This window comes from Notolepis coatsorum, assembly GCF_963971535.1.
Source record: "Notolepis coatsorum genome assembly, chromosome: 11".
Lineage (NCBI taxonomy): Eukaryota > Metazoa > Chordata > Actinopteri > Aulopiformes > Paralepididae > Notolepis > Notolepis coatsorum.
This window is the reverse complement of record NC_140175.1, coordinates 35,742,841-35,769,509: the sequence shown is the minus strand read 5'-3', so window position 1 is coordinate 35,769,509 and position 26,669 is coordinate 35,742,841. Positions and strand designations below refer to the sequence as shown.

The following is a 26,669-nucleotide window of genomic DNA, read 5'->3' as shown; positions in this document are numbered from 1 at the left end:
ACATGAAAAAGTGCTATCGTGGCATGATGTCTTGTGAGGTCTTTTTGCACTTCCTCTCTGCTGCTCTCAGGCTCTGTCTTCCTTGGTCAGCCATGGTCTGGGTGTGGCGAGGGTGACTGACAGCTTGTCGAAGGAGTTTGAGAGGGCTGTAAGGAGTGTCAGAGGGCTGTAAGGAGTGTCTGATGGCTGTAAGGAGGTTGAGAGGGCTGTAAGGACCATTCAACCATTATCTGAAATGATAAAAAAAAATTAAATAAAAACGTGACTAACCTTACTGTCATGCACTTACTGTCATGTTACTCAGCTGATAGAGTTGTACCCTTCTTGCTGTCTTGTCGTACAGAACTTGTAAGTCGCTTTGGATAAAAGCGTCAGCTAAATGACTAAATGTAGATGTAAATGTAAAGAGTGTGGGAGGGCTGTAAGGAGTGTCAGATGGCTGTAAGGAGTGTGGGAGGGCTGTAAGGAGGTTGAGAGGGCTGTAAGGAGTGTGGGAGGGCTGTAAGGAGTGTCAGATAGCTGTAAGGAGGTTGAGAGGGCTGTAAGGAGGTTGAGAGGGCTGTAAGGAGGTTGAGAGGGCTGTAAGGAGTGTGGGAGGGCTGTAAGGAGTGTGGGAGGGCTGTAAGGAGTGTGGAAGGGCTGTAAGGAGGTTGAGAGGGCTGTAAGGAGTGTGAGAGGGCTGTAAGGAGTGTGAGAGGGCTGTAAGGAGTGTGAGAGGGCTGTAAGGAGTGTGAGAGGGCTGTAAGGAGGTTGAGAGGGCTGTAAGGAGTGTGAGAGGGCTGTAAGGAGTGTGAGAGGGCTGTAAGGAGTGTGAGAGGGCTGTAAGGAGTGTGGGAGGGCTGTAAGGAGTGTGGGAGGGCTGTAAGGAGTGTGGGAGGGCTGTAAGGAGTGTGGGAGGGCTGTAAGGAGTGTGGGAGGGCTGTAAGGAGTGTGGGAGGGCTGTAAGGAGTGTGAGAGGGCTGTAAGGAGTGTGAGAGGGCTGTAAGGAGTGTGGCTGTAAGGAGTGTGGGAGGGCTGTAAGGAGTGTGGGAGGGCTGTAAGGAGTGTCAGATGGCTGTAAGCAGGGAACAAAATAAACTTTTTGGCTTACCAGCCAAGGTGGCTGGTAGATTAAAAAAACTACCAGCCAGGCAGATTTTTTACCAGCCAGAAATTAGAAATAGCTTTTTAGTATATCGCCATGTGTAATTATTATTACTATTTTATAGGGCTCTACGCTAACCCTTTTCCCAGGGAGCACATGTGCTCCTAAAAAAAAAAAAAATTAGGAGCACACAAAGAAATTTAGGAGCACAGTGAACATGTTTCAAGTAACAGAGTTTATAAACAAACTATTTATTACATGCATATTATACTGTGCGTGTGTATACTAAGGGACAAACATCTGTGCAAATAGCACATACCAAAATCACACATTGGCCCATGCCTACTAGACACAAAGGATATTGGTTGTCAAGCTGCTTTGGAAAATTCTTTATACAATTATTTAATGTATTATAATTTAAACGCTGTTGAATAATAGTTATACTATAGCTACTGTCCATCAATATCTTCCTTTTGAATGAAATAGGTTCAGGAGATGTAGAGAGAGGGAGAGACACACACACACACACACACACACACACACACACACACACACACAGAGAGAAAGAGATTCTCAGCCCCTCCTTCCCTCACTATGCCTTTGAGCGTTCCCACTTCCCAGTGATTAACATTAGCAGTAGTTAGCGTTAGCAGGTTAGCTTAGTTTGAGTACTCAGTTAGCAGATAACATTACAGTAGTTAATGTTTTTAGCGCGGCGTGGGTATACAGGACTGGTGAGGATGCAAAGCATGTTAGACAATTGGAACCGCTGCTCGCAGAGTTTTCGTTGCACATAGAAGCAGACTCGAGATGAGTTGTTAGAGAGCTGGTCCGCGCTGCTTTGTGACTATTATGAAATGACAATTGCGCGTTGACACGCCCACTACGCAAGACGATTACTCACACACTGTGCTCCTAAATGATTTTTCCAGTTCGCACAAATCTATTTTATTTTTAGTGGCAAATGCGAGTGAAATGCTCGCACTGTATAGCCTTGATAGAATACTCCAATATGCTCATATGCCTCCCAATTTCTTTACACGCCAGAGTGGCTTAGTAGCCTCTGTAATTTACCAGCCAAGGAGGAAATCTACACGCCATTGGCGTTTGGCGGTGGTTATTTTGTTCCCTGGCTGTAAGGAGTGTGGGAGGGCTGTAAGGAGGTTGAGAGGGCTGTAAGGAGTGTGGGAGGGCTGTAAGGAGGTTGAGAGGGCTGTAAGGAGGTTGAGAGGGCTGTAAGGAGGTTGAGAGGGCTGTAAGGAGGTTGGGAGGGCTGTAAGGAGGTTGGGAGGGCTGTAAGGAGTGTGGGAGGGCTGTAAGGAGGTTGAGAGGGCTGTAAGGAGTGTGGGAGGGCTGTAAGGAGGTTGAGAGGGCTGTAAGGAGTGTGGGAGGGCTGTAAGGAGTGTCAGAGGGCTGTGCGGAGTGTGGAGCTTGCTGTATTTGAACAGAAAGCATATCGTCTCACTCGAGGGAAGAGCTGACAGGATGTCGCAGGAGAGGGTGGCGTGGGTGGCATGCATTTGAACGAGACTGTGAGTTGGAGTGGGTGGTTTGGGGTTTAGCATACGAGTTGGGGAAAAGGATACAAACTGGTACATGGAGGGGAGTTACAGTGGTGTTGATTATGCTGGAGAATGATGGTGTGTTGGGCTACCTGTAAGACTACTGTGGCTTCTGAGGTTGTAGTTTATATACATGGCGTTTAAATAATTAGGTAGGCTATCGGAAGGAGTTTGTGTTACAATGTTCCAGTTGGAGTCAGTGGGCTCAGCTTGAACAGCAAGAGAGGAGCCGTGACTCGACAGTTATGTCTGATCACTAAGTATGTCTTGACTCTTTACCACCAAGACCTGCACGGCCCACAATGTATGTCGTATATCATGCCAGTTAGGGCATCTTGTGTATACTGCACCATGTGTATACTGCACCTTGTGTATACTGCACCTTGTGTATACGGTTTACTTTGACTCATATTCAGATTCAAATGATGTTTTGCCTATATTTATTCTAACGTATAATATAACCGATGGGGCATACAGACTCTCATCTGCACCTTTTGTTTACACTGTTTGTTTTTATCATATTTCTATATTCTGAGTTAATTTTATTGTTTACACTGTTTATCTTTTCTATATTCAGATCTAAAATGATTGCCTATATTTATGTGTTACGGACGGTGTCCTTATGTATGTATATAGAGGGAGTAATGTATCTTATGTTGTATATATAGGCATGTTTTGTTTGTTGTTGTCTTGTCTCCCTCTTGTGTCTACATATCCCACTCTCAGGTTCTCAGTTGCAGCAGCAGCTGGTCAATCAGCAACTCACCCCGGTGCAGCGGCAGCTGAGACTCGTTCTGCAATCAACATCCACTCTCCCTTCATATACCCTTTTTGTTTCAGTGTTAGTTAGCTCCCTGGTTCGTTTGGTCTGTGTTGGTGGTAACTATGTCTCTGTGCTTTTGTAGGTAGAGCTCTCTCCGTTTGTGTGGTAATAGAGCTGGTGAAGGCTCTGGCACTTTGTGCTGTTAGTTAGTTAGGAGACATATTTTGTGTTCAGCCTTATTGTAGAACTGTGGCTTTTGGAGCATTATTGTATTTGTAGAGCTGTGTGCTTTTGAGTAAGAACTATTTGGTGAATAGTTCTTTATTGGAATCCTTGTGTCTTTTGGTGTTTGTAGTACATTTCTGTTTAACCTTAATCCTTTGTATATTTGTTTGTCACCCAGCCTATGGTGATTGTTTTCTTGTTATTAATCTTTTGTTTCGCACACAGGGACATTGAGGGCAGGAAGATACCCTGGGTCTACATTCAGCATCACGTAGGAGAACTACTGTTAAAGACACCAGCTTTAGAGTGAGCACCACCACCTGTACTTTGGGGCGTCCGCGCCTGTAAAGGGGGGGGGGGGGTGGGTTTTTGTTTCCTTTTAATATTTGATTTGGTGCTTACTGGTAGGTCCTCTTTGCTCTCTGTGTTGCTGATCCTCATTTGTGAAATAAATATTATTATTTATTTCAATCTGTCTCTGGCGTTTTGTGTCACTGCACCCTCACCTACCCTGTCTGCGGCCTTGTGTTGCGTCTCCCCACGGGGGTACGTAACATTATGTATTTTTATTACATGGCGTTTTCACATTCGCCGAAATGCTTGCTTGTGATTGGTCAACAGCCCCCCGACTGCGGTCATTATTTTTCAATAATGACCGCAGATTTTTCAATAATGACCGCAGAGCGCAGCTGTTCGCAATCAAGCCCACTGACACACTGTTTCAGTGCAATTAGACACTGCCGTGCCGGCGATGACAGGGGGCGGAGCGACGAGCAGAGCCAGAACACAGCGGAGCCAGAACACAGAGGCTGCCCGCGATAATAATAATCACTTTATTTGACTGACAGAGCCACAGAACAACTGCGATTTGTCAAATGAATTAGGTATATTGTTAGTAAGTTAGCGGGATAATGTATAGCGCTGCACTGACAGCGGAGTGTCAGCGGAGCCAGCCCAGAACAGAGGCTGCCCGCGATAATAATAATCACTTTATTTGGGCTGACAGAGCCACAGAACAACTGCGATTTGTCAAATGAATTAGGTATATTGTTAGTAAGTTAGCCATGTAATAAGCGGGATAATGTATAGCCTACTCGGTCATTGTCGCAAAATAATTGACCTTCACATACATTATCCCTTACCTACTATTGCCCTGCACCTACCTCCCCTCCCCGTGCTGCTATGATGCCCACGTTTCCCCAAGCGGAGCAATATAGGAATGTCTTGTCTTATCTTATATATCCCTCAAGCATAATGAAATACAAGAGTAAAATTATATTCCACTGAATAACACACAAGTTGTCCAAATATTAGGGATGTCCGATATTATCGGCCGACATTTTTTATACTTTAAAATGTAATATCGAAAATTATCGGTATCTGTAAAAAAAATAAATAAAAAATTTATTTACCCAGGCAAGTAAGAACACATTCTTATTTTATTTATTGTGAAAAGTATGCATAATGTTGTGTTAATTCCACAACAAGACATATCTAATGAATTCTGAAAGTATTCATTTTTTTGAGGGGGGAAACCCCAAACCCCATATATCTGTATCTGTTGAGTTAGTATAGTTACAAATAGGTTGCTCTCAGGTTCTCTCTGTGTGAGCTGAATACGGAAGGAGACAGAAGAAGCCCTCTCTCCTCCAAGGTGAAAAACTAAAGAGACACAAAGATTCTCTCTCCCTGGTTTAATATGTTCATTTGTTCTCACCCTCTCCTTGGTTATCTCCCTTAAAGTGATCTGCCTTAAAGTTCAACACGACCTCTGTTCTCCTAGATTCGTTTCCCCTGTGAGAGACGCCATCTGGATACCTAGTATCTAGTCTAGTTAACTCAAATGTTGACACTACGTAATATCGGGTCAGAAATAAGAATAGACTGTTCTTTTCATATCAAAACTCTCAGTTTGAGGTCCAAGTGAACTTAGACATATATAATTGTCTTAATCTTCTAAGAAAATTCTACCAAATCCTACACACCCCAGTTGAGTCTTTAAGGAGGTAAGAGTCTCTGGCTGCCTTTTGTTTACCTTTAACATGCGTCAAGTAGGGATGGGACTTTCTAGAAAAAGTGATATTCGAATATTCGCCCCCCCCCCAAATGGGAGCTAAATATATTATACTTTATTAGTGTGGGCCACCCACACTATTGTAATCTATACTATTTATTATTTATTTTATTTATTCCGCCGATTTTTGTCTAGTAACTCCTGCCAGAGCTTTCGCACCACACACAAGTGTAGGGTATCAAAAAGACCGGCTTGGTCCAACTCGAGTTGCTATTACTTTTTGGAACGTTTCACCGCACCGTTTGGCTACAAATCGACTTTAAACAGGACATTTAGGTCCATAAGGAATGAATGGCAGAATATTCTAGAACATTTGTGATGTCACAGTATGCTGTCATAATAGAACATTCTAGAACATTTGTGATGTCACAGTATGTCATAATAGAACATTCTAGAACATTTGTGATGTCACACTATGATGTCATAATAGAGGCATCACCCACACTTTCACAATTTCTAGTTATTATATTACATTATATTATAATATATAACATTACATTATATTATATCATACATATTATTTATATTATTCAAATGGTACTCGAATATGTTCCGTTGTGATGACACAGTACAGTATGATGTTCCATTGTGATGTCACAGTATGATGTCATAATCAAACATTCTAAAACAGCGTCATTTCCGGGTTCTGCATCTCATGTGTCTAAACAGTTTTGCAGTGGGGCTGGATGCTACTAGTTGTGGGGGAACCTTTAATCTGATAGAGTTTATCTGCTGCGTGTGTAACCCAGGGTTCAGATTCATAACTATCATAACTATCATAGGGACATAAATAGTTAATGTTAGTAGGTAAGAACTTTCTAGAACGTAAAACATTCTAGGACCAGACTCCCCAGAACCCCATAGGATTGTGATAATGTAGTCCTGGGATAATATGCACAGGGACGTGCATTAGGATAGAAGGGGAGAATGTAACCCAGGGTTCAGATTCATAACTATCATAACTATCATAGGAACATAAATAGTTAATGCTAGTAGGTAAGAACTTTCTAGAACGTAAAACAGTCTAGCACCAGCGTATGATGTCATGATAGAAGGTTCTGGAACCTTTGTGATGTCATCCTATGATGTCATATAGAACGTTCCGGAACATCTTGGTTTCCTATAAAAACAGCTAGCTCTCCAACAGCCAGCTCTCTTTCCGCCTCGACATCCGAACCAGCAACATCGACCAGACGGACAGGACTAACCAACCGACTGAAAGCCGCAAGTCTCAACCAGCATCCCGGAGCAGTCCAGACAACCCATCACCAAGTGTGCTCAGCTGGATCGATACCCGATGGCGAGCCAACCCCGGAACATTTGATATACCTCCAGGCTAATGCCAGCCTGATGTGAATACCCCTGATGCTCAACTATTGCTCAACTATTGCTACACCAACAGTCCGGTAGGATTGAACTGAACGAGACTACAAGGACTTCCAAGGGCGTCGACCCCGTTCACCTTGTGTTATTTTGATATTGTATTTTGTATTTGATTTGATTTAACTTGATATATGGATACGGATATTATCCTATAAGAATTAGGGGGTAAATGCTTAAACACTGTATGATGTCATAATAGAACATTCTAGATGACATATTGATTATAGCTGAATCACTGATAGTTTTCCTGTAAAGAAAAAGAGTTTAAAGGGCCAATTCACCTAATAAGGTATTTGCATTCCCTGATAAACTAATATAGATTTACCGATGATAACCTCAGAGACGTCTGAACGAACCCCAATGTGTTGATCCAATCGACCTAGGCCTTGATATCGACCTAACCCTCCCGCAAGGAGAGGTTACTGACATAACCTAAAAGGGATACTTCAAAGCATTACTTGTACTTTACGTATGTATGTATTATTACTGTTTATCTAGCTCGCTTTTAATTAAAACACCGGTTATTGTTATGTCATAATCAAACATTCTAAAACAGAGTCATTTCCGGGTTCTGCATCTCACGTGTCTAAACAGTTTTGCGGTGGTGCTGGATGCTACTAGTTGTGGGGGAACCTTTAATCTGATAGAGTTTATCTGCTGCGTGGTGGCAAGATGCTAGATTTCTTCACCATCTTCAGCAAAGGGGGCATAGTGCTGTGGTGTTTTCAGGGTGCTGGGGTGACTGAATCTTTAACCGGGCCTGTCAACGTGTTGATCCGCTCTGTGATCCTTCAGGAACGAAGTGGGAACAACTCCTACACCCATGATTCCCTGAGTCTTAAATACAAGCTCGACAATGAGTTTGAGTTGGTTTTTGTGGTTGGTTTTCAAAAGATCTTGACGCTGACGTATGTGGACAAGTTTATAGATGACGTTCAGCTTCACTTCAGGGCTCTTTATAAAAATGAGCTGGAGCAGAAGGGAGCTCTGAAACATCTCAGCAACAACTTTGGGTTTGAGGATGACTTCAACGTGCTTCTTAGAGAGTCGGAGGACAGCAGCAAAGCACAAGGCCCCACCTCTATGCGGACATTCACAGAGTCCCTGAAGTCCCAAAAAAAGCGCATGCGGGTACCAGTTAAGAAACCAACTAAGTCCCCCAAGCCCAGCCAGAAGCCCAAAGGGAAGGAGAAGCATGTGTGGGAACTGGGGGGCTAGCAGCACCAAGGAACTGGATTACAGCTCCAGAAACGGAAATGGCGCCCATGACGCCAGCGACCAGGCCCAGGACCTGCAAAATGACCCGGCAATGCAGCTGAAACCCATGAAGGGAGACCTGCTCTCTGTGGACTACGAGTCCAGCGAGGAGGAGGAGGAAGAGGAAGAGAGAGTGGTGGTCGCCGAATTGAGCAGGAAAGTCCCCAAAAAGAGTGGTGGTTTTGGGGGCATGTTTGGGATGCTGAAGGGCCTAGTGGGTTCCAAGAGCCTGACTCAGGAAGACATGGAGCCAGTGCTGGACAAGATGAGGGACCACCTCATCGCTAAGAATGTGGCAGCTGACATTTCCTCTCAGCTCTGCGACTCTGTAGCCAAGAAACTGGAGGGCAAAGTCATGGGAACCTTCAGCACTGTGGCCTCGACAGTGAAGCAGGCCCTGCAGGACTCTCTTGTGCACATCCTGCAGCCCAAACACAGAGTGGACATCCTGAGAGATGTCCTGGAGGCACGGACCCAGCGGCGGCCTTTTGTCATCACTTTCTGTGGCGTCAACGGGGTTGGAAAATCCACCAACCTGGCCAAGATCTCCTTCTGGCTAATTGAGAACGGGATCACCGTGCTGATGGCGGCCTGTGACACGTTCCGCGCCGGCGCGGTGGAGCAGCTTCGGACTCATCAGAGGCGCCTAAACTCTCTGCACCCTCCAGAGAAGCACGGGGGACGCACAATGGTGCAGCTTTATGAGAAGGGCTACGGCAAAGATGCCGCTGGGATCGCTATGGAGGCTATCGCCTATGCTCGTAACCAGGCCTTTGACGTGGTGCTGGTGGACACAGCAGGGCGTATGCAGGACAACGCCCCCCTGATGAAAGCCCTGGCCAAGCTGATCGCTGGCAACATGCCCGACTTGGTGCTGTTTGTAGGGGATGCTCTGGTTGGCAATGAAGCCATCGACCAGCTGGTGAAGTTCAACCAGGCTCTGGCCGACCACTCCATGTCCGACAGACCTCGTCTCATTGATGGAATTGTTCTCACCAAGTTTGACACAATTGATGACAAGGTTGGCGCTGCCATCTCCATGACCTACATCACAGGCCAGCCTATCGTGTTTGTGGGCACAGGTCAAACCTACAACGACCTGCGTAGCCTCAATCCCCGTGCCGTGGTCAGTGCCCTGATGAAGGCTTGAGTGGCTGCATGTCTGTTTGTTTATTCTTGTGTCAAAAATCAACCAACCGTTGCCACACTGCAAGTTGATAAGATCATGCTAACCTGCGGTTCTCATCCTATCCTGCCCCTCTACGTCGCACAAAACGCACTCAATTTGCACACACGCTTTTATTCTTCCTGCTCCATCCGAGAATAAATGGCGCACGTGTTTACGGTCAAAGAAGACCGACTGGAACGCTGCGCTACAACAGAAGAGTGTCCCTTTGCATTATCAACAGTTGGGTCAAATTGAAAAGTACCTCAAGTTGTGCTGTAGCTTTGCAAATGACTGAAAAAAACTACAAAGACATTAGCTAACTGACTTCTAGCCAGTCAAATGGACGTGGCATTTACATGTTATGGATTTACTGGTTTACATACAACAATTTGTATAGATAACTCCCCCCCCCCCCCCCATCACTCATGTAAAATACGTCAGGTCAGAAAGTCTTGCTGGATGTGACATTTCAGCACATACATGTCCCTGAGGAAGGCTTGGTGACCATAGTGCCTATCTATCACCTTGTTAGAACATCGCCATCGCATTGGGTGGACATCTAGCCACTGTACCACAACAGCTGAGGTCAGTAGCTGAACCCACCCCATTTGCTGCAGAGAATTGAGTCAGAATAAAATACTAGTTCCGAATTACTAATCTGCAAATAGTCTTAATCAAAAGAACTGGCTGAGGAGCATTTTCAGGGTGGATAGCTTCCCACTTTAATGCATCTCCCTTTGAACATAGTACAAAATAAAGTGATCTTCACAATCCCTTTTAAGTTTGTTAAAGTTATTCACTGCAGATTAGTGGTGTCAGAACGTACATTATACGTTCATTTTTTAGTTCTTAAAAGTTGTCCAGATTTTACAGGACTATATTTGGTCTATGCGTGGTTACTTTTGGAGTTTTATGGACCTGTAATTTATTCGATTTAGTCTCCATTTATAAGAGGACAGATATGTCTCAAAGAATCTCCTGTCCCTGTAATTTGCAGTAGTGCAATAAGATAATTGAGAGTTATATAAGAGATTTATCATTATGAGAATGTAAACATTTCTAAATAAAGCTGCTATGATGGCCTGTAAAGTATAAAAGAAAAAAAAAGAAAAAAAGAAGATCTCACTTGTTGTTTCCGGCTACTTGTCTGTACGCTTGAATATATACTGTAGATGCAATTTTAAAATCCCCACATGGAAAAGGAAACAATGTCTTGTACAATGTAAAAATGTAAATACAATCCTTAACACTTTCAGTGCCAGCCGACGAGAGATCTCGTTTTTAATCGTTATTTTTTTTATTATCGATTTCCATTCATTTTTCATCAATCTAGCCTCACGTTACCAGTGGGGATCTGTCTGAGCTCGAACAGGGAAAATACCGCCCCCTATCGTATCTCCGAATGGTACTGCACCCCATTGGATTGAATGAAACGCATGGAGAAAAAAAAGTCCTGCTTCCACATTTTACTTGTCAGGCATGTAATCCGAGCCTACTGCAGTCATCGCTAGGGATGGGAATTGATAGGATTTTATCGATACGATTCCATTATCGATTCTGCTTATCGATTCGATTCTTTATCGATTCCCTTATCGATACCTGATCACTTTATAATTTAAATAAATAAATTGGAAATGCAACAGAACTAAGCTGGTTAGAATAACAACATGCAACTTGACATTTCTGATTGTCATTTATTGTTGAGCCCCCATGTCAGGGGCGACAGTGGCTCGGGAGGTAGAGCAGTCGTCTGGCAATCCGGAGGTTCCCGGTTCGATTCCCGCTCCTCCCGGGCAGCGTGTCGATGTGTCCTTGAGCAAGACACTTAACCCCTAACTTCTCCCGATGAGCAGGTTGGCACCTTGCATGGTTGCCTTCGCCGTCGTTGTGTGAATGTGTGAGTGATTGGGTAAAATGTAAGGAACAAATTGTAAAGCGCTTTGGATAAAAGCGCTATATAAAAAAGCAGCCATTTACCATGTCAGAACAATACAAAATCTGTAAAAAATAAAACATTAACTTGAACGTGCTGTATCCAACCAACTTACTGCTTATCTCTTACAGAATGACCTCCTAGACCCTAATCAGTCAGGCTTCAGGACTGGTCACTCCACAGAGACAGCCCTCATTGCGGTCACAGAGGCACTTCACTTAGCAAAAGCGAAAGGCCTCTCCTCTGTCCTGATTCTCCTAGATCTATCTGCAGCCTTCGACACAGTCAACCACCAGATCCTCCTCGCGGCCCTCGCAGGAATGGGAGTGGCTGGCTCTGCGCTGACATGGCTGTCATCATACCTCAATGACCGCTCCTACCAAGTGTCATGGAGAGGGACCCTGTTGGCCACCCGCCCCCTGCGGACGGGTGTCCCCCAGGGCTCGGTTTTAGGACCCCTTCTCTTCTCCCTCTACACTAAATCACTGGGTAACATTATCACGTCTCATGGCTTCTCCTACCACTGTTATGCCGACGATACTCAACTCTTCCTCTCCTTCCCTCCCTCAGATATCCACGTCTCTGAGCGGATCTCGGCCTGTCTGTCCGACATCTCCGCCTGGATGACGACCAATCACCTCAAACTGAACCTAAGCAAAACAGAATTGCTCCACCTGCCGGCCAAATCCTCCCCCCTGACCGACCTTTCCATCACAGTCGAGAATGCAGCTGTGACCGCGTCCCCGACCGCCAAGAATCTTGGTGTTATCCTCGACAACCAGTTGAACTTCTCTGCTCACATCGCAGCGACAACCAGAACCTGCCGATTCCTCCTGAGCAACGTCAGAAGGATCCGCCCCTTCCTGACAAAAGAAGCCACCCAACTCCTCGTCCAATCAACAGTCATCTCCCGCCTCGACTACTGCAACGCACTGCTCGCTGGCCTCCCGGCCACTGCTACTAAGCCTCTTCAACTCATTCAGAACGCAGCGGCCCGCCTGATCTCAAACCTACCGAAGTCGGCCCATGTCACCCCACTTCTTAGGGACCTGCACTGGCTCCCCATTGCTGCACGAATCCGCTTCAAGGCCCTCGACCTAGCATACCGTGCCGCAAAGGGAACTGCTCCCGCCTACCTCCGGTCAATGGTCTCTAACTACACACCCTCAAGACCCCTACGCTCTGCATCTTCTGGCCGCCTCAGACCTACTCCTATCCAAGCTCCGGGAGGGTCATCAAAGAGAAGTCGCCTATTCTCAGTCCTTGCCCCACAATGGTGGAATGAACTACCCACCCCAGTTAGGACAGCCGAAACACGTCCAATCTTTCGCCGTCGACTAAAGACGCAATTCTTCAACCATTATCTGAAAAAAAAAAAAAAAAACCTAACTAACCATACTGTCATGCACTTGTCCTAATAAACTAACCTACACTGTAGCACTCAACACTTTGATGAACATTGTTACTCAGCTGATAGAGTTGTGCCCTTCCTGATGGCTTGTCGTACAGAACTTGTAAGTCGCTTTGGATAAAAGCGTCAGCTAAATGACTAAATGTAAATGTAAATGTGTGTGTGTGTGTGTGTGTGTGTGTGTGTGTGTGTGTGTGTGTGTGTGTGTGTGTGTGTGTGTGTGTGTGTGTGTGTGTGTGTGTGTGTGTGTGTGTGTGTGTGTGTGTGTGTGTGTGTGTGTGTGTGTGTGTGTGTGTGTGCGTGCGTGCGTGCGTGCGTGCGTGCGTATGTGCGCGCGTGGCTGTGATCTCCCGTCAGCTACACCTGGGACCAGGGCCCTTGTTGTGTTCCCTGTCGTTTTGCTTGACGCCAGGCCTTTATTTGTATCTGCAGCTGTCGGCCAAGTGTTGCAGCCAACAGCTTGCCAGAGTAGACCTGTCACAATTCGCTAGCAGCTAAAGGGGGTCTTTGTCCACTCGTGCCAGATGCTATCAAAAACTCACTTTTGCTCTCCATTCAGCACACACCCTCCTCCCCATATTACTCTCTCTCTCTCTCTCTCTCTCTCTCTCTCTCTCTCTCTCTCTCTCTCTCTCTCTCTCTCTCTCTCTCTCTCTCTCTCTCTCTCTCTCTCTCTCTCTCTCTCTCGCTCTCTCTCTCTCTCTCTCTCTCTAACCCTCTCTCTATCTCTCTCTATCTCTCCTCCACCTCAAAGCAATATCTCTCCATCAACTGGCAGCTCCACATACTGTGCTAGTAGCGATGAGTCTCAGGTTTGAAATGCTAGGTTTCGATTGACACTTCCTCTCGCCTCAGCGTCCAGGGTTCGAATAGAACATGGGAACATGTCGGGAATGTGTCAGCTCGTCTTCATATTCAGGCTGGGGGGAGGGAGGGAGGGAGGGAGGGAGGGAGGGAGGGAGGGAGGGAGGGAGGGAGGGAGGGAGGGAGGGAGGGAGGGAGGGAGGGATGTAAGAACTGTAGTGGGAAAATGTAACAGTGTGGAGAGCCTTTGAAAATAGTATTAGGGGACACAGGTCTGAATAATGCAGGTTGGAACCTCCAATTTAGATGGCACAGATACCGCCAATTGGCGCTTGAGTCATTAATGGCGACAAGTAAAACACATCTGCCGTCATTAGCGGCGAGGGAGAGGGCAAACAAGCGTTCCAGGAACGCATTCATGGGAGATTTCCCGAAAACGATAATCGCCGCGCTTCAAGAGGCCATTAAAACAGTGGTGAGGATTGTGGGCGAATCAATAGTGAGATACAGAACTAGCTCGGGAGAGTGCGAGAAAAAAAAAAAAACCTGTCTCATATACCAACTTATAGTATCTCGTGGGTATAGCTCTGAGATGCTGTCTTTAGGGTTCACCAACGTTAATTAGATATGGAGTGAGTGTGGTCTGGTTGTCCCGCCTCTTAAATGTTTGTGAAGGGACGCATCCATGTGAAAAAAACTGAAAAAAACTGAAAACGGGTGTCGAATTGCATACTAATGTCGGAGCTATGAGTCATCTCACCAATGATTACCGTCTACCTCGATACATCTTGTTATGGTTTGTAACCGACCCCAATCGCACAACACAAGACAGGTATGATGGTTTGCCAAGAAACAGATATTTATTTAGAACAGGGAAAAAGGGCACTGTCCCTTTAAGGGAGAAAACACAAAACACTGGAATAACACAAGAGGGGAAGGTAAAGTGCCTTTAAGAGGCGGGCAGGAAGGGGAACACTATGGGAAGGTAAGGGAACGCCTAAGGGAAGGTTAAGGGAACGCCTAGGGAACAGAGGAACTAGAGACTAGGAAAACTAGGGACAAGAAGAGCTAGGGAACAGGAGAACTGGGGACTAGGAGAACTAGGGACAAGGAACTAGGTGGAACTAGAAGGGGAGAACTTGGGACCAGGAACTAGGTGGAACTAGAAGGGGAGAACTAGGGACAGAGGGGACTGAGGCCCGCAGAGGCGGGCTGGGGAACAGGGAGGAACTGGGGACAGAGAACCGCGGAGGCGGGCTGGGGACAGGGAGGAACTGGGGACTGGTGGGAAAACATCTGGGCCGCTCTGCAGAACAGAGGAGAGGGTTAATATTCAAAGGGAACAAACAGAGCAGATGCAGAACAGTCCAAATAACAAAGTAACAAAGTAAATACTATCTTCGTGTGAACAAACACACAGTGGGAGATGAAATGTCCAAAATAATATCCACGAGAGAACAAAACAGAGTGGGAGATGAAATGTCCAAACTAATAACTAAGTGAGAACAAAAGGAGGCAATACGCTGGGTGAGTGACATCACAATCAAAACTCACCCAGGCGTATGCGTAATGGTACAGGAACAGCAGCGGGACGAGGGCAAGGGGCATTACGCTGAGTGAGTGACATCACAATCAAAACTCACCCAGGCGTATGCGTAAAGGTACAGGGACAGCAGCGGGAACGGGGGCAAGAGACATTACGCTGAGTGAGTGACATCACAATCAAAACTCACCCAGGCGTATGCGTAAAGGTACAGGGACAGCAGCGGGCACGGGGGCAAGGGCACTACGCTGAGTGAGTGACATCACAATCAAAACTCACCCAGGCGTATGCGTAAAGGTACGGGGACAGCAGCGGGAACGGGGGCAAGGGCACTACGCTGGGTGAGTGACATCACAATCAAAACTCACCCAGGCGTATGCGTAATGGTACGGGGACAGCAGCGGGGCGAGGGCATCGCCACCGGGTGGCTGGCTGTCCGAGCCGAGGGACAGAGTGCTGGAACAGTGGCGGTGGCGAGGGTGTCGTCCACCGGGTAGCCGACTGTCGGAGCCGAGGAACAGAGTGCTGGAACAGTGGCGGTGGCGAGGGTGTCGTCCACCGGGTAGCCGACTGTCGGAGCCGAGGAACAGAGTGACGCGCCACACCTTGGTGTGCGCGTCGGAACAGAGAGCTGGAACAGTGGCGGTGGCGAGGGTGTCGTCCACCGGGTAGCCGCTGTCGGAGCCGAGGAACAGAGTGGCGCGCCACACCTTGGTGTGCGCGTCGGAACAGAGAGCTGGAACAGTGGCGGTGGCGAGGGTGTCGTCCACCGGGTAGCCGCTGTCGGAGCCGAGGAACAGAGTGCGCGCCACACCTTGGTGTGCGCGTCGGAACAGTGGCGGTGGCGAGGGTGTCGTCCACCGGGTAGCCGCTGTCGGAGCCGAGGAACAGAGTGCGCGCCACACCTTGGTGTGCGCGTCGGAACCGAGAGACGCCTCGGGGTGCGTCTGCGAGGAGGAGTGTGCCAAGCACGAAGGTCTGGAAGATGCGCGTCGGCGCGCTGAGGTCTGGAGAGCGTGCCAAGCTCGAAGGTCTGGAAGATGCGCGTCTGTGCGCTGGTACGGAGGAGCGTGCCAAGCTCGAAGGTCTGGAAGATGCGCGTCAGTGCGCTGGTACGGAGGAGCGTGCCAAGCTCGAAGGTCTGGAAGATGCGCGTCTGTGCGCTGGTACGGAGGAGCGTGCCAAGCTCGAAGGTCTGAAGTGGAACACTGGAATACCTCCCGTAGAGGATTAGAGAGCGCAGTACAGTGTCTCCCTCCAGGCAAACGGCGGCAGGTGGCGAAGGCTTGAGCGCATCTGGCGCGCTGGTCTGGAGTGGAACACTGGAATACCTCCCGTAGAGAATTAGAGAGCGCAGTACAATGTCTCCCTCCAGGCAAACGGCGACAGGTGGCCAAAGCCCTTGAAGATGCGCGTTGCGCGCTGGTGACTGGAGAGCGTGCCAAGCCCGAGGGTCCGGGAGATGCGCGTTGGTCTAGATGTGCGTCAGGACGAACAGCTGCGCTGGGGTCTGCAGTGGAGCGCTGGGGTGCCTCCCGTGGAAGTTACAGGGAGCGCAGAACAGTCTCCTCCACAGGCTACGGCGACAGCAGACGAAGGCTGGAGCAAACATCTCAAGGCTGGAGAGATCCATCTTACAGCATTGGTAGACCAGAGGATCTCCCGAAAGAGTCTAGATGTTAGAGAATATGACTCAGCATGAATACAACACGACCCCACGCCGAAACGAGGGGAAGAGCCCTGGTATTTAAAGCCCACAGGGGAACTAATTAGCCTGCCACCACAGGTGCGAGAGGTAATTGATAATAGTCCAGGTGTGGCCACTGAGAGTAAACGAGAGTAAAGAACGAGAGGGTGGGGGCTAGAGAGAGTGAGTGAGAAGGGAATTTCTAACAGTAGGCTTTAAAGAAACAGAGAAAAGGTGGTGAGCAGCGGGCAAAACCTCACAGTACCCCCCCCTCAACGGGAGCCACCCGGCGACCCAAAACAAATACAGACAGAGTGGCAGGGGGCAAAACAAGAGGTACTGGCCAAGCCAGCAGGGGAAGCCACCACAAGAGTGGGGCTAGCAAAAGAAACAGGGTCGCCGAGGGGTAACTAGGGTAGCAGAGGGGCAACTGGGGGAACTGGTCTAGAGGAACTGGGTCTAGAGAACTAGTCTAGCGAACTGGGCAAGAGAACTGGCCTAGAGAACTGGTTTAGAGAACTGGTCTAGAGAACTGGTCTAGAGAACTGGTCTAGAGGAACTGGTCTAGAGGAACTGGGTCTAGAGAACTGGTCTAGAGCAACTGGTCTAGAGGAACTGAGGGGCGAGCAGGGTAGCTAAGGGGTAACCATGGAAGCACCGGGAAAGGGCTAGCAGAGGGAAGGTTAGCTGCCAGGGCACTGATAGCTACAGGGCCTATGCTAGCTGTACTGCTACATCAACATAGAGGCTGCGCAAGCTGCCGGAGCCAGGCTAGCAGAGGGAAAGGGTAGCTGCCAGGGCACTGATAGCTACAGGGCCTATGCTAGCTGTACTGCTACATCAACATAGAGGCTGCGCTAGCTGCCGGAGCTAGGCTGGCAGACAGGGCTGGACCAGCATGAGAGCACAAGCTAGCTGGAAGGACAGTCCTAGCTGTGTGAGAATAAACTGACCTTGCTAGCTGAAAGGGCAGTCCTAGCAGTGGGAAAAACTACACAAAAAAGTGGAGGCCATGCAGAGGGACCGGGTTAGCTGCTTGGGCCTGGCTAGCTACAGGGCCTATGCCAGCTGCAAGGCTGCATTAACATAGAGGCTGTGCTAACAGCCGGGGCCAAGCTAGCAGACCGGGGCTCTGCTGAGGGACTGGGTTAGCCGCCAGGGCATGGCTAGCTACAGGGCCTATGCCAGCAGCAAGGGCTGCATAAACATAGAGGCTGTGCTAGCAGCCGGGGCTAAGCTAGCAGACAGGGGTTCTGCTGAGGGACTGGGTTAGCTGCCAGGGCATGGCTAGCTACAGGGGGGTCAAACAGGGCAAAACGGGAAGCAAACAGGGGAGCTAACCGGGGAGACTAACAAGCTAAACAGGGGAGTAACAGGCCAACAAGGGAGCTAAACAGGACTAACAGGGAAGCTAAACTGGGCTAACAGGGAAGCTAACAGGGCTAACAGGGGAGCTAGAGGGGAGACTAACAAGCTAACAGGGGAGCTAACAGGGCTAACAGGGGAGCTAGAGGGAACAAGAAAAAAAAAAGGCAAACTCAACATACACCGTCTGTGCTGGCTGGGGTCGTCGATTTGGTGGGGTCGTACTGTTATGGTTTGTAACCGACCCCAATCGCACAACACAAGACAGGTATGATGGTTTGCCAAGAAACAGATATTTATTTAGAACAGGGAAAAAGGGCACTGTCCCTTTAAGGGAGAAAACACAAAACACTGGAATAACACAAGAGGGGAAGGTAAAGTGCCTTTAAGAGGCGGGCAGGAAGGGGAACACTATGGGAAGGTAAGGGAACGCCTAAGGGAAGGTTAAGGGAACGCCTAGGGAACAGAGGAACTAGAGACTAGGAAAACTAGGGACAAGGAGAGCTAGGGAACAGGAGAACTGGGGACTAGGAGAACTAGGGACAAGGAACTAGGTGGAACTAGAAGGGGAGAACTTGGGACCAGGAACTAGGTGGAACTAGAAGGGGAGAACTAGGGACAGAGGGGACTGAGGCCCGCGGAGGCGGGCTGGGGAACAGGGAGGAACTGGGGACAGAGAACCGCGGAGGCGGGCTGGGGACAGGGAGGAACTGGGGACTGGTGGGAAAACATCTGGGCCGCTCTGCAGAACAGAGGAGAGGGTTAATATTCAAAGGGAACAAACAGAGCAGATGCAGAACAGTCCAAATAACAAAGTAACAAAGTAAATACTATCTTCGTGTGAACAAACACACAGTGGGAGATGAAATGTCCAAAATAATATCCACGAGAGAACAAAACAGAGTGGGAGATGAAATGTCCAAACTAATAACTAAGTGAGAACAAAAGGAGGCAATACGCTGGGTGAGTGACATCACAATCAAAACTCACCCAGGCGTATGCGTAATGGTACAGGAACAGCAGCGGGACGAGGGCAAGGGGCATTACGCTGAGTGAGTGACATCACAATCAAAACTCACCCAGGCGTATGCGTAAAGGTACAGGGACAGCAGCGGGAACGGGGGCAAGAGACATTACGCTGAGTGAGTGACATCACAATCAAAACTCACCCAGGCGTATGCGTAAAGGTACAGGGACAGCAGCGGGCACGGGGGCAAGGGCACTACGCTGAGTGAGTGACATCACAATCAAAACTCACCCAGGCGTATGCGTAAAGGTACGGGGACAGCAGCGGGAACGGGGGCAAGGGCACTACGCTGGGTGAGTGACATCACAATCAAAACTCACCCAGGCGTATGCGTAATGGTACGGGGACAGCAGCGGGGCGAGGGCATCGCCACCGGGTGGCTGGCTGTCCGAGCCGAGGGACAGAGTGCTGGAACAGTGGCGGTGGCGAGGGTGTCGTCCACCGGGTAGCCGACTGTCGGAGCCGAGGAACAGAGTGCTGGAACAGTGGCGGTGGCGAGGGTGTCGTCCACCGGGTAGCCGACTGTCGGAGCCGAGGAACAGAGTGACGCGCCACACCTTGGTGTGCGCGTCGGAACAGAGAGCTGGAACAGTGGCGGTGGCGAGGGTGTCGTCCACCGGGTAGCCGCTGTCGGAGCCGAGGAACAGAGTGGCGCGCCACACCTTGGTGTGCGCGTCGGAACAGAGAGCTGGAACAGTGGCGGTGGCGAGGGTGTCGTCCACCGGGTAGCCGCTGTCGGAGCCGAGGAACAGAGTGCGCGCCACACCTTGGTGTGCGCGTCGGAACAGTGGCGGTGGCGAGGGTGTCGTCCACCGGGTAGCCGCTGTCGGAGCCGAGGAACAGAGTGCGCGCCACACCTTGGTGTGCGCGTCGGAACCGAGAGACGCCTCGGGGTGCGTCTGCGAGGAGGAGTGTGCCAAGCACGAAGGTCTGGAAGATGCGCGTCGGCGCGCTGAGGTCTGGAGAGCGTGCCAAGCTCGAAGGTCTGGAAGATGCGCGTCTGTGCGCTGGTACGGAGGAGCGTGCCAAGCTCGAAGGTCTGGAAGATGCGCGTCAGTGCGCTGGTACGGAGGAGCGTGCCAAGCTCGAAGGTCTGGAAGATGCGCGTCTGTGCGCTGGTACGGAGGAGCGTGCCAAGCTCGAAGGTCTGAAGTGGAACACTGGAATACCTCCCGTAGAGGATTAGAGAGCGCAGTACAGTGTCTCCCTCCAGGCAAACGGCGGCAGGTGGCGAAGGCTTGAGCGCATCTGGCGCGCTGGTCTGGAGTGGAACACTGGAATACCTCCCGTAGAGAATTAGAGAGCGCAGTACAATGTCTCCCTCCAGGCAAACGGCGACAGGTGGCCAAAGCCCTTGAAGATGCGCGTTGCGCGCTGGTGACTGGAGAGCGTGCCAAGCCCGAGGGTCCGGGAGATGCGCGTTGGTCTAGATGTGCGTCAGGACGAACAGCTGCGCTGGGGTCTGCAGTGGAGCGCTGGGGTGCCTCCCGTGGAAGTTACAGGGAGCGCAGAACAGTCTCCTCCACAGGCTACGGCGACAGCAGACGAAGGCTGGAGCAAACATCTCAAGGCTGGAGAGATCCATCTTACAGCATTGGTAGACCAGAGGATCTCCCGAAAGAGTCTAGATGTTAGAGAATATGACTCAGCATGAATACAACACGACCCCACGCCGAAACGAGGGGAAGAGCCCTGGTATTTAAAGCCCACAGGGGAACTAATTAGCCTGCCACCACAGGTGCGAGAGGTAATTGATAATAGTCCAGGTGTGGCCACTGAGAGTAAACGAGAGTAAAGAACGAGAGGGTGGGGGCTAGAGAGAGTGAGTGAGAAGGGAATTTCTAACAGTAGGCTTTAAAGAAACAGAGAAAAGGTGGTGAGCAGCGGGCAAAACCTCACACATCTAGACCGTCTCAGCTGCGCCGGTTGTCGGGGTTGTTGGTAGGAACACCTTTCCCCGCTAATGACTGCGATATGAAGCCAAGACACGAGGCAGAGCTCTTAATCACAGAGTAGACTTCATCGAGTAGACTTGTGTGAACTGTGAGCATGAGTCTCTACACATCTGCCGCAACACATTTCCTACGCTACGCTTCCAAACATCTGTATAATTACCCGGTTTCTGATCTCAGAGAGAAACATCCTTTCCTCTAGAGGCGTCTCTGTTCACATTCGCCGGCGGCGCGGCTAGTAGAGGGCAACGCAAACACCCAGGGTCGTTTTCGTTCTGCACTTTTAGAAGTGTGAAACGCTTTTATTGATCCACACTTTTTTAATTTAAAAAATTTTGGAAACCGTTTTAAGGATCTGCCGCGTTGAGAGTATATGCTCGAGGTCAAAGGTAGCAGACTGCCTGCCGACTCGGTAACGGTGTGAGAAAAGCCGTTGCATTACCAGGCGTGGCCAACGGCATGTCTAACACTGTCTAACATGATCGGTCTCACGCAGGTGACCCTGGGGTTCAAAGCTGCACAGCTGGCCAAGACGTACAAACAGGTGCAGAAAATTATCGTGGGGCTCTCTAGTCCTTAACACTTTGGTGAGCCATATGAAATCTGCGTTCACGGAATCGCGGACGGAATCGTGGACGGAATCGCAGAATTGACCAATAAAAATGGAATCAACTGTAAATGTGGAATATTGCAGAATTTGCCCTAATCTGGACTGAAATCCCGTGTTCGGGAGAACATGGAACTTTTGGTGCAAAGCAAACACGACCGGGGACGCTACAGCGTGTTACATACAACATGCAGCAATTTACAAGCGTCTAGCTGCTTCCGTTTTAACGTTAACGTCGGAAGAAATTCCACACTAAGCCCTAAATTCAGAGCAGCGCAGTATCCTAATGACTTGTATATGACCGGCGATAAGATGTTTTGCTAATTCTGTCAACATACTGTGGACTGGACTCTCAAAACACGTGCGAAGATCACTCTCCAAAAGCCATGTCAGGAACACGAAAAAAATAAAACTGTGCTTCAAAACACACAAGTAGGGTATATCTGCAGTGCCGCAACACACCAGCTCTCTAACGATGATCCCTGGTGATCACAATAGATACAGCTAGAGGGCGAGGCTAATCACTGACACTATTGTGATGAAATAGCTATGTAACGTTACAGTACATAGGACTAGAAATGATAGCTTCTTGCTAAATCTGCTGCACCCATCTATTTGTTAATGCAAATTATTGTCAGTACACACACTGTCCTTTATAAACTAAATAAACTAAACTAACGGTGCCTAAATTATGCATTACTATATTTCATCACAATAGAATAGATATAGCTATTTTGTCACACTATTATTTGAAAAATATTGTGTAAAATTGAACTGTATTTCTGAGTTGCAGCACTTAAAAACATTAAATGGACTGTTATATCTTATTAAATTGTGGAATTCTGAAATATTAAAACGGAAAAAACGGAATTTGGAAAAAAATTTAATGGAATTTTGAAAAATATTAAACGGATTTCATATGGCTCTACACTTTGGGTGCCAAAAACGGCTTAATACGTTTCTGGGCCCCGACCGCAGAGTGCCAAAAATGCCTTTTTTACGTTTCTGGGTCGTTTTTCCTTTTTTGATATTTGTATTCATTATCCATCCAGGGAGCCTGGTGTTACCATAGGGAATGAGTCTGAGATAGCCAAAGTGCAATACCGGCCGCATCCAGCTAGACGGCGGTATCGAGCACCCTTTGGAACCTTGTATCTTGGCCTGTGCGTCAATCTAATGTCTCCGTCGGTTTATTTTTTTGGGCAAGGGGAGCGGTTATAATGGTCGGATTGAGAAGAATCAAATGCTCCTGATGCATTATGTGTGGTGGATTATGTTGGCGACACGATGGACATCAATACTTGATAATTGGAATATTATTTTTGGGGTACATCCTAGTCAAGGTACGGGCTATATGATATCAATCTTGCGTTGATCCAAGCATGTCTTCACCTCGATCCGAACGTGTGTGTGTAACGTTAGTCCACAACGTATGCCATTGGTGATGATCAAAGCATCAAAAAACTACCCCCCCCCCCCCCCCCTTTCATGCATTCATGATAAAACATACCTATGTTATAGATTTGATTTGAGAATAATAGCAGGTCCAGGAAAGAAACGGCAGTGGTTATAGTATACACGCATAAGGCTATTCCTCAGAATTTCGGGAATTACCCCAGACCAATCTAAAAACATACTTATATTCACCACGGTATAACATGCGAATGTATGCATGGAAAAATTCTCTCTTTTTTGCATCTTGACCGGAAGAAAGTCACTGTCAAATTACCATAGTATTGTATCCATAGCTATAATATAGAATATAGTTATAGCTCTACAAACAAGGTGACGGACTCCTATCTTTTAAAGCGTGGCCGTGCATAGATGGGGCCCGAAAAAGGCGTGGCACCCAATGTGGTAATGTCCATTCTCCCATTGTTTGACTATGGCGATGTCATTTACATGCATACATACAAGTGTCCTTGATCGCTTAAATGTTTTGTATCACTCAGCAATTAGGTTTGGTACAAATGCCCCCTTTTCAACACATCAAATCTGTAAAGTGCCCATTGTTACACTCTTGACGAGAAATTCATTGACAAAACCTTCCTTGGTCTGACCCCTCCTTATTTGATACACTTTGTTGAAGGCAGAGGTTCTGTGTAGGATTGTTAGTAACTGTCTAACTGCATATATATCTGTTTATATTAGTAACTGTCTAACTGCATATATAACTGTTTCCACTAGAGGGCGCTCTAGGCGGAGACACTCAGGAACACCACCAGGTGGCAAGTATAAATAGTGGTGTCTCCTCCCACTTCTTTCTATTTCCCCCAGTCTCTCAGTGAGAGAAGACCTGTAGTGTTACTGCTCTGCCATGTGAATAATAAACCACGCCAGTTAAGGCTCATGATAGAAACCATGGCTCTTGACCACATTATTGTCGCCCTATAGCCAAATTCTGTTAACACACTTGTTAATGTTGTCATCTACTCCCTATAACACGATAGCTGCTCACCATATCTCGCTATTATGTTGCCTGTCTTAACACTTCCTCCGGTCAACCTCCTTCAGGTCCTAGCATTCATTCATACTCCCTACACAAATTACACGGAATTGCTTGACAATGGTCCATGTCTTGAAGTGGCAATGTGACACTTGGCCTTGTTCGTATTCAAAAACCCTTTCATAACCCTTTGAAAATGGACAAATTGATCCCCCTCACTATTTTTAATTACCTCTGTGATGTACAGTATGTATCATTTGTCTCTTTTCAATTCATTCATTTTTCTGTCCCTGTTACCCTTCGAGAGGACCTTCTGTCCTCTCACCAGGCCATCATTATGAATAAGAATTTGTTCTTAATTGACCTGTCTGGTTAAATAAAGGTTAAATAAAAACATTGCAGACAGGGTTCTTGGTGTGTTGATGGTCGACACAGTTCAGTCTTTTAATGTCATTCTTGTCCCTTGAATGAAGTTACTCATGACTTTCATATGGTATGGCCAGTGGCGCGCAGCAAAGCAATATGGAAAGTTTTATAGAACATTGGACTCTTTATGTTCCTTTCCCCAAAAATAAATCCATTATACTGCCGCTTACGTTCACCGGTTGCTTCTATGGTCACCGTGTGGAGAATGTCCATTCTCCACTCATCCATTCACTTCCATGAGTCGCAAAAACATAATTCTGACAGAAATATGCAGGTTGAAATGGAACATGAAAGGATATCAAGAAGAAGTCTGTGGTACAAAAGCTTTTAGTTCTTTGACATATGTGACTGGGGCTGGCAAACAAGCACTTATGGACCAAATATGCTTTTTTGACAACTTGTATTTTCTGAAAGAGCAAATGAAAGGAGCAGACTAAGAAATGTAGGAGCACAGAGAAAATGTTTCATACCGATACCTTTTTTAGAAGGGTTGGGTATCGTTTGGGTTTTATCAACTGGTTCTGGTTCTGTTTGTCGAATCGACTTACAAGTTCTGTACGAAAAGTCAGCAGGAAGGGTACAACTCTTTCAGCTACTGTACGTAACAATGTTCAATCAAGTGTTGAAACTTGGGTCCTGCTGTTTTGAGTGCATTCTACCTTTCATTGGCGGATTTAGGCTATAGTCAGTAAATTGTGAACCATGACATGAAGGTATGATATTATGACAGGAATATATCAAAGGAGGCTTAATATATGTATTAATATTGCTGTGGATGATAATGCATTTTGCTTAGCTATTACCTAGGTCCTAAGGGATGAGACAACTGTCGCTGCAGATATAGTGTTTCCCTGTATTCCATCTTTTTTGTGAAGATCAACCAAACATTCAAATGTGTGCTGCGGTTAGCCATGGTCCAGCAGAAGTAGACAAGAGCATCTGCTCACATGCTTTGCTGAGGCAGCCACATAGCCAGTGACATGACGTTGGTCCAAGCAACAGGTCTTCATAGTTGAGTAGATTATATGCAGTGGGGGTAAAAGGTCATTGAACTGTCAGCTTGTAGGATGCAGTGTTGTACTCCAGTCACTAAATCTCGAGTCTGAGTCGAGTATCAAGTCCCCAGTGTTCAAGTCCGAGTAACCAAAGAAGAGCCTGAGTCGAGTCCGAGTTGAGTCCCCATTAGCCTAGTCCGAGTCCAAGTCATCAAGGTTGAGTCCAATCCACTCTGGCAGTCAAAGAGCTGACATACAAATAAAAAAAAAAATCTACATTAAACATATTAAATGACACAGCAGTCACCATTTCAAAGGGAGTTAATTTACTTTGTGACACAATAGCCAAACAAATGCACTAGCCATCGATATATTATACCAAATAATTAGGGGCTATTAATTATTATATATTTTTTTATAAATGTATTTATCAATTAACAAGTCAGAGTTCTTGTCTGCACCTTCCGAGTCCCAAGTCAAGTACAAGTCCGAATCAGCAGTGCTCAAGTCAAAGTCGAGTCACAAGTCCTGAAAAACTGCCCCCAGAGGCGAGGCCAAAACGCAGAGAAAATACTATGTTTTCAAAGATACTGTATGTGAGATACTGTATGTGTGGACAAGTCGCTCCATTCCTCCCAACTCTCCACTCCATCTCTCATTATATCCCCCTCTCCCCCTCACTCTCTCCCCATCCCTATCTCCCTCTCTCCCTCTTTACCCCCTCCCTCTCTCCCCCTCCCTCTCTCTCTCCCCCTCCCTCTCTCCATATCTCCCCCCTCCATATCTCCCTCTCTCCCCCCTCCCTATCTCCCCTCTCCCCATCCCTCTCTCCCTATCTCCCCCCTTCCTTCCCCCGACATATCTCCCTATATCCCCACTATCTCTCTCCCCCCTCCCTCTTTCCCCCTCTCCCCCCTCCCTATCTCCATATCTCCCCCATCCATATCTCCCTATCTC

General features: G+C 47.7%; 2 protein-coding genes across 2 annotated transcripts in view; one reads left to right on the top strand and one right to left on the bottom strand.

Annotated features, from left to right (window-relative positions):
* Positions 1-26,669, bottom strand: part of LOC311237093 (astrotactin-2-like) — a gene marked incomplete at both ends in the record, with an annotated part of 729,417 nt that overhangs the window by 462,707 nt on the left and 240,041 nt on the right.
* On the top strand, positions 7,764-9,557 carry LOC311236437 (signal recognition particle receptor subunit alpha-like; the record flags this gene model as incomplete). Its single annotated transcript, XM_084324114.1, is given in 2 exon segments — positions 7,764-8,306; positions 8,308-9,557. Coding segments are annotated over 2 exon segments (1,734 nt in total). The 3' UTR covers positions 9,499-9,557.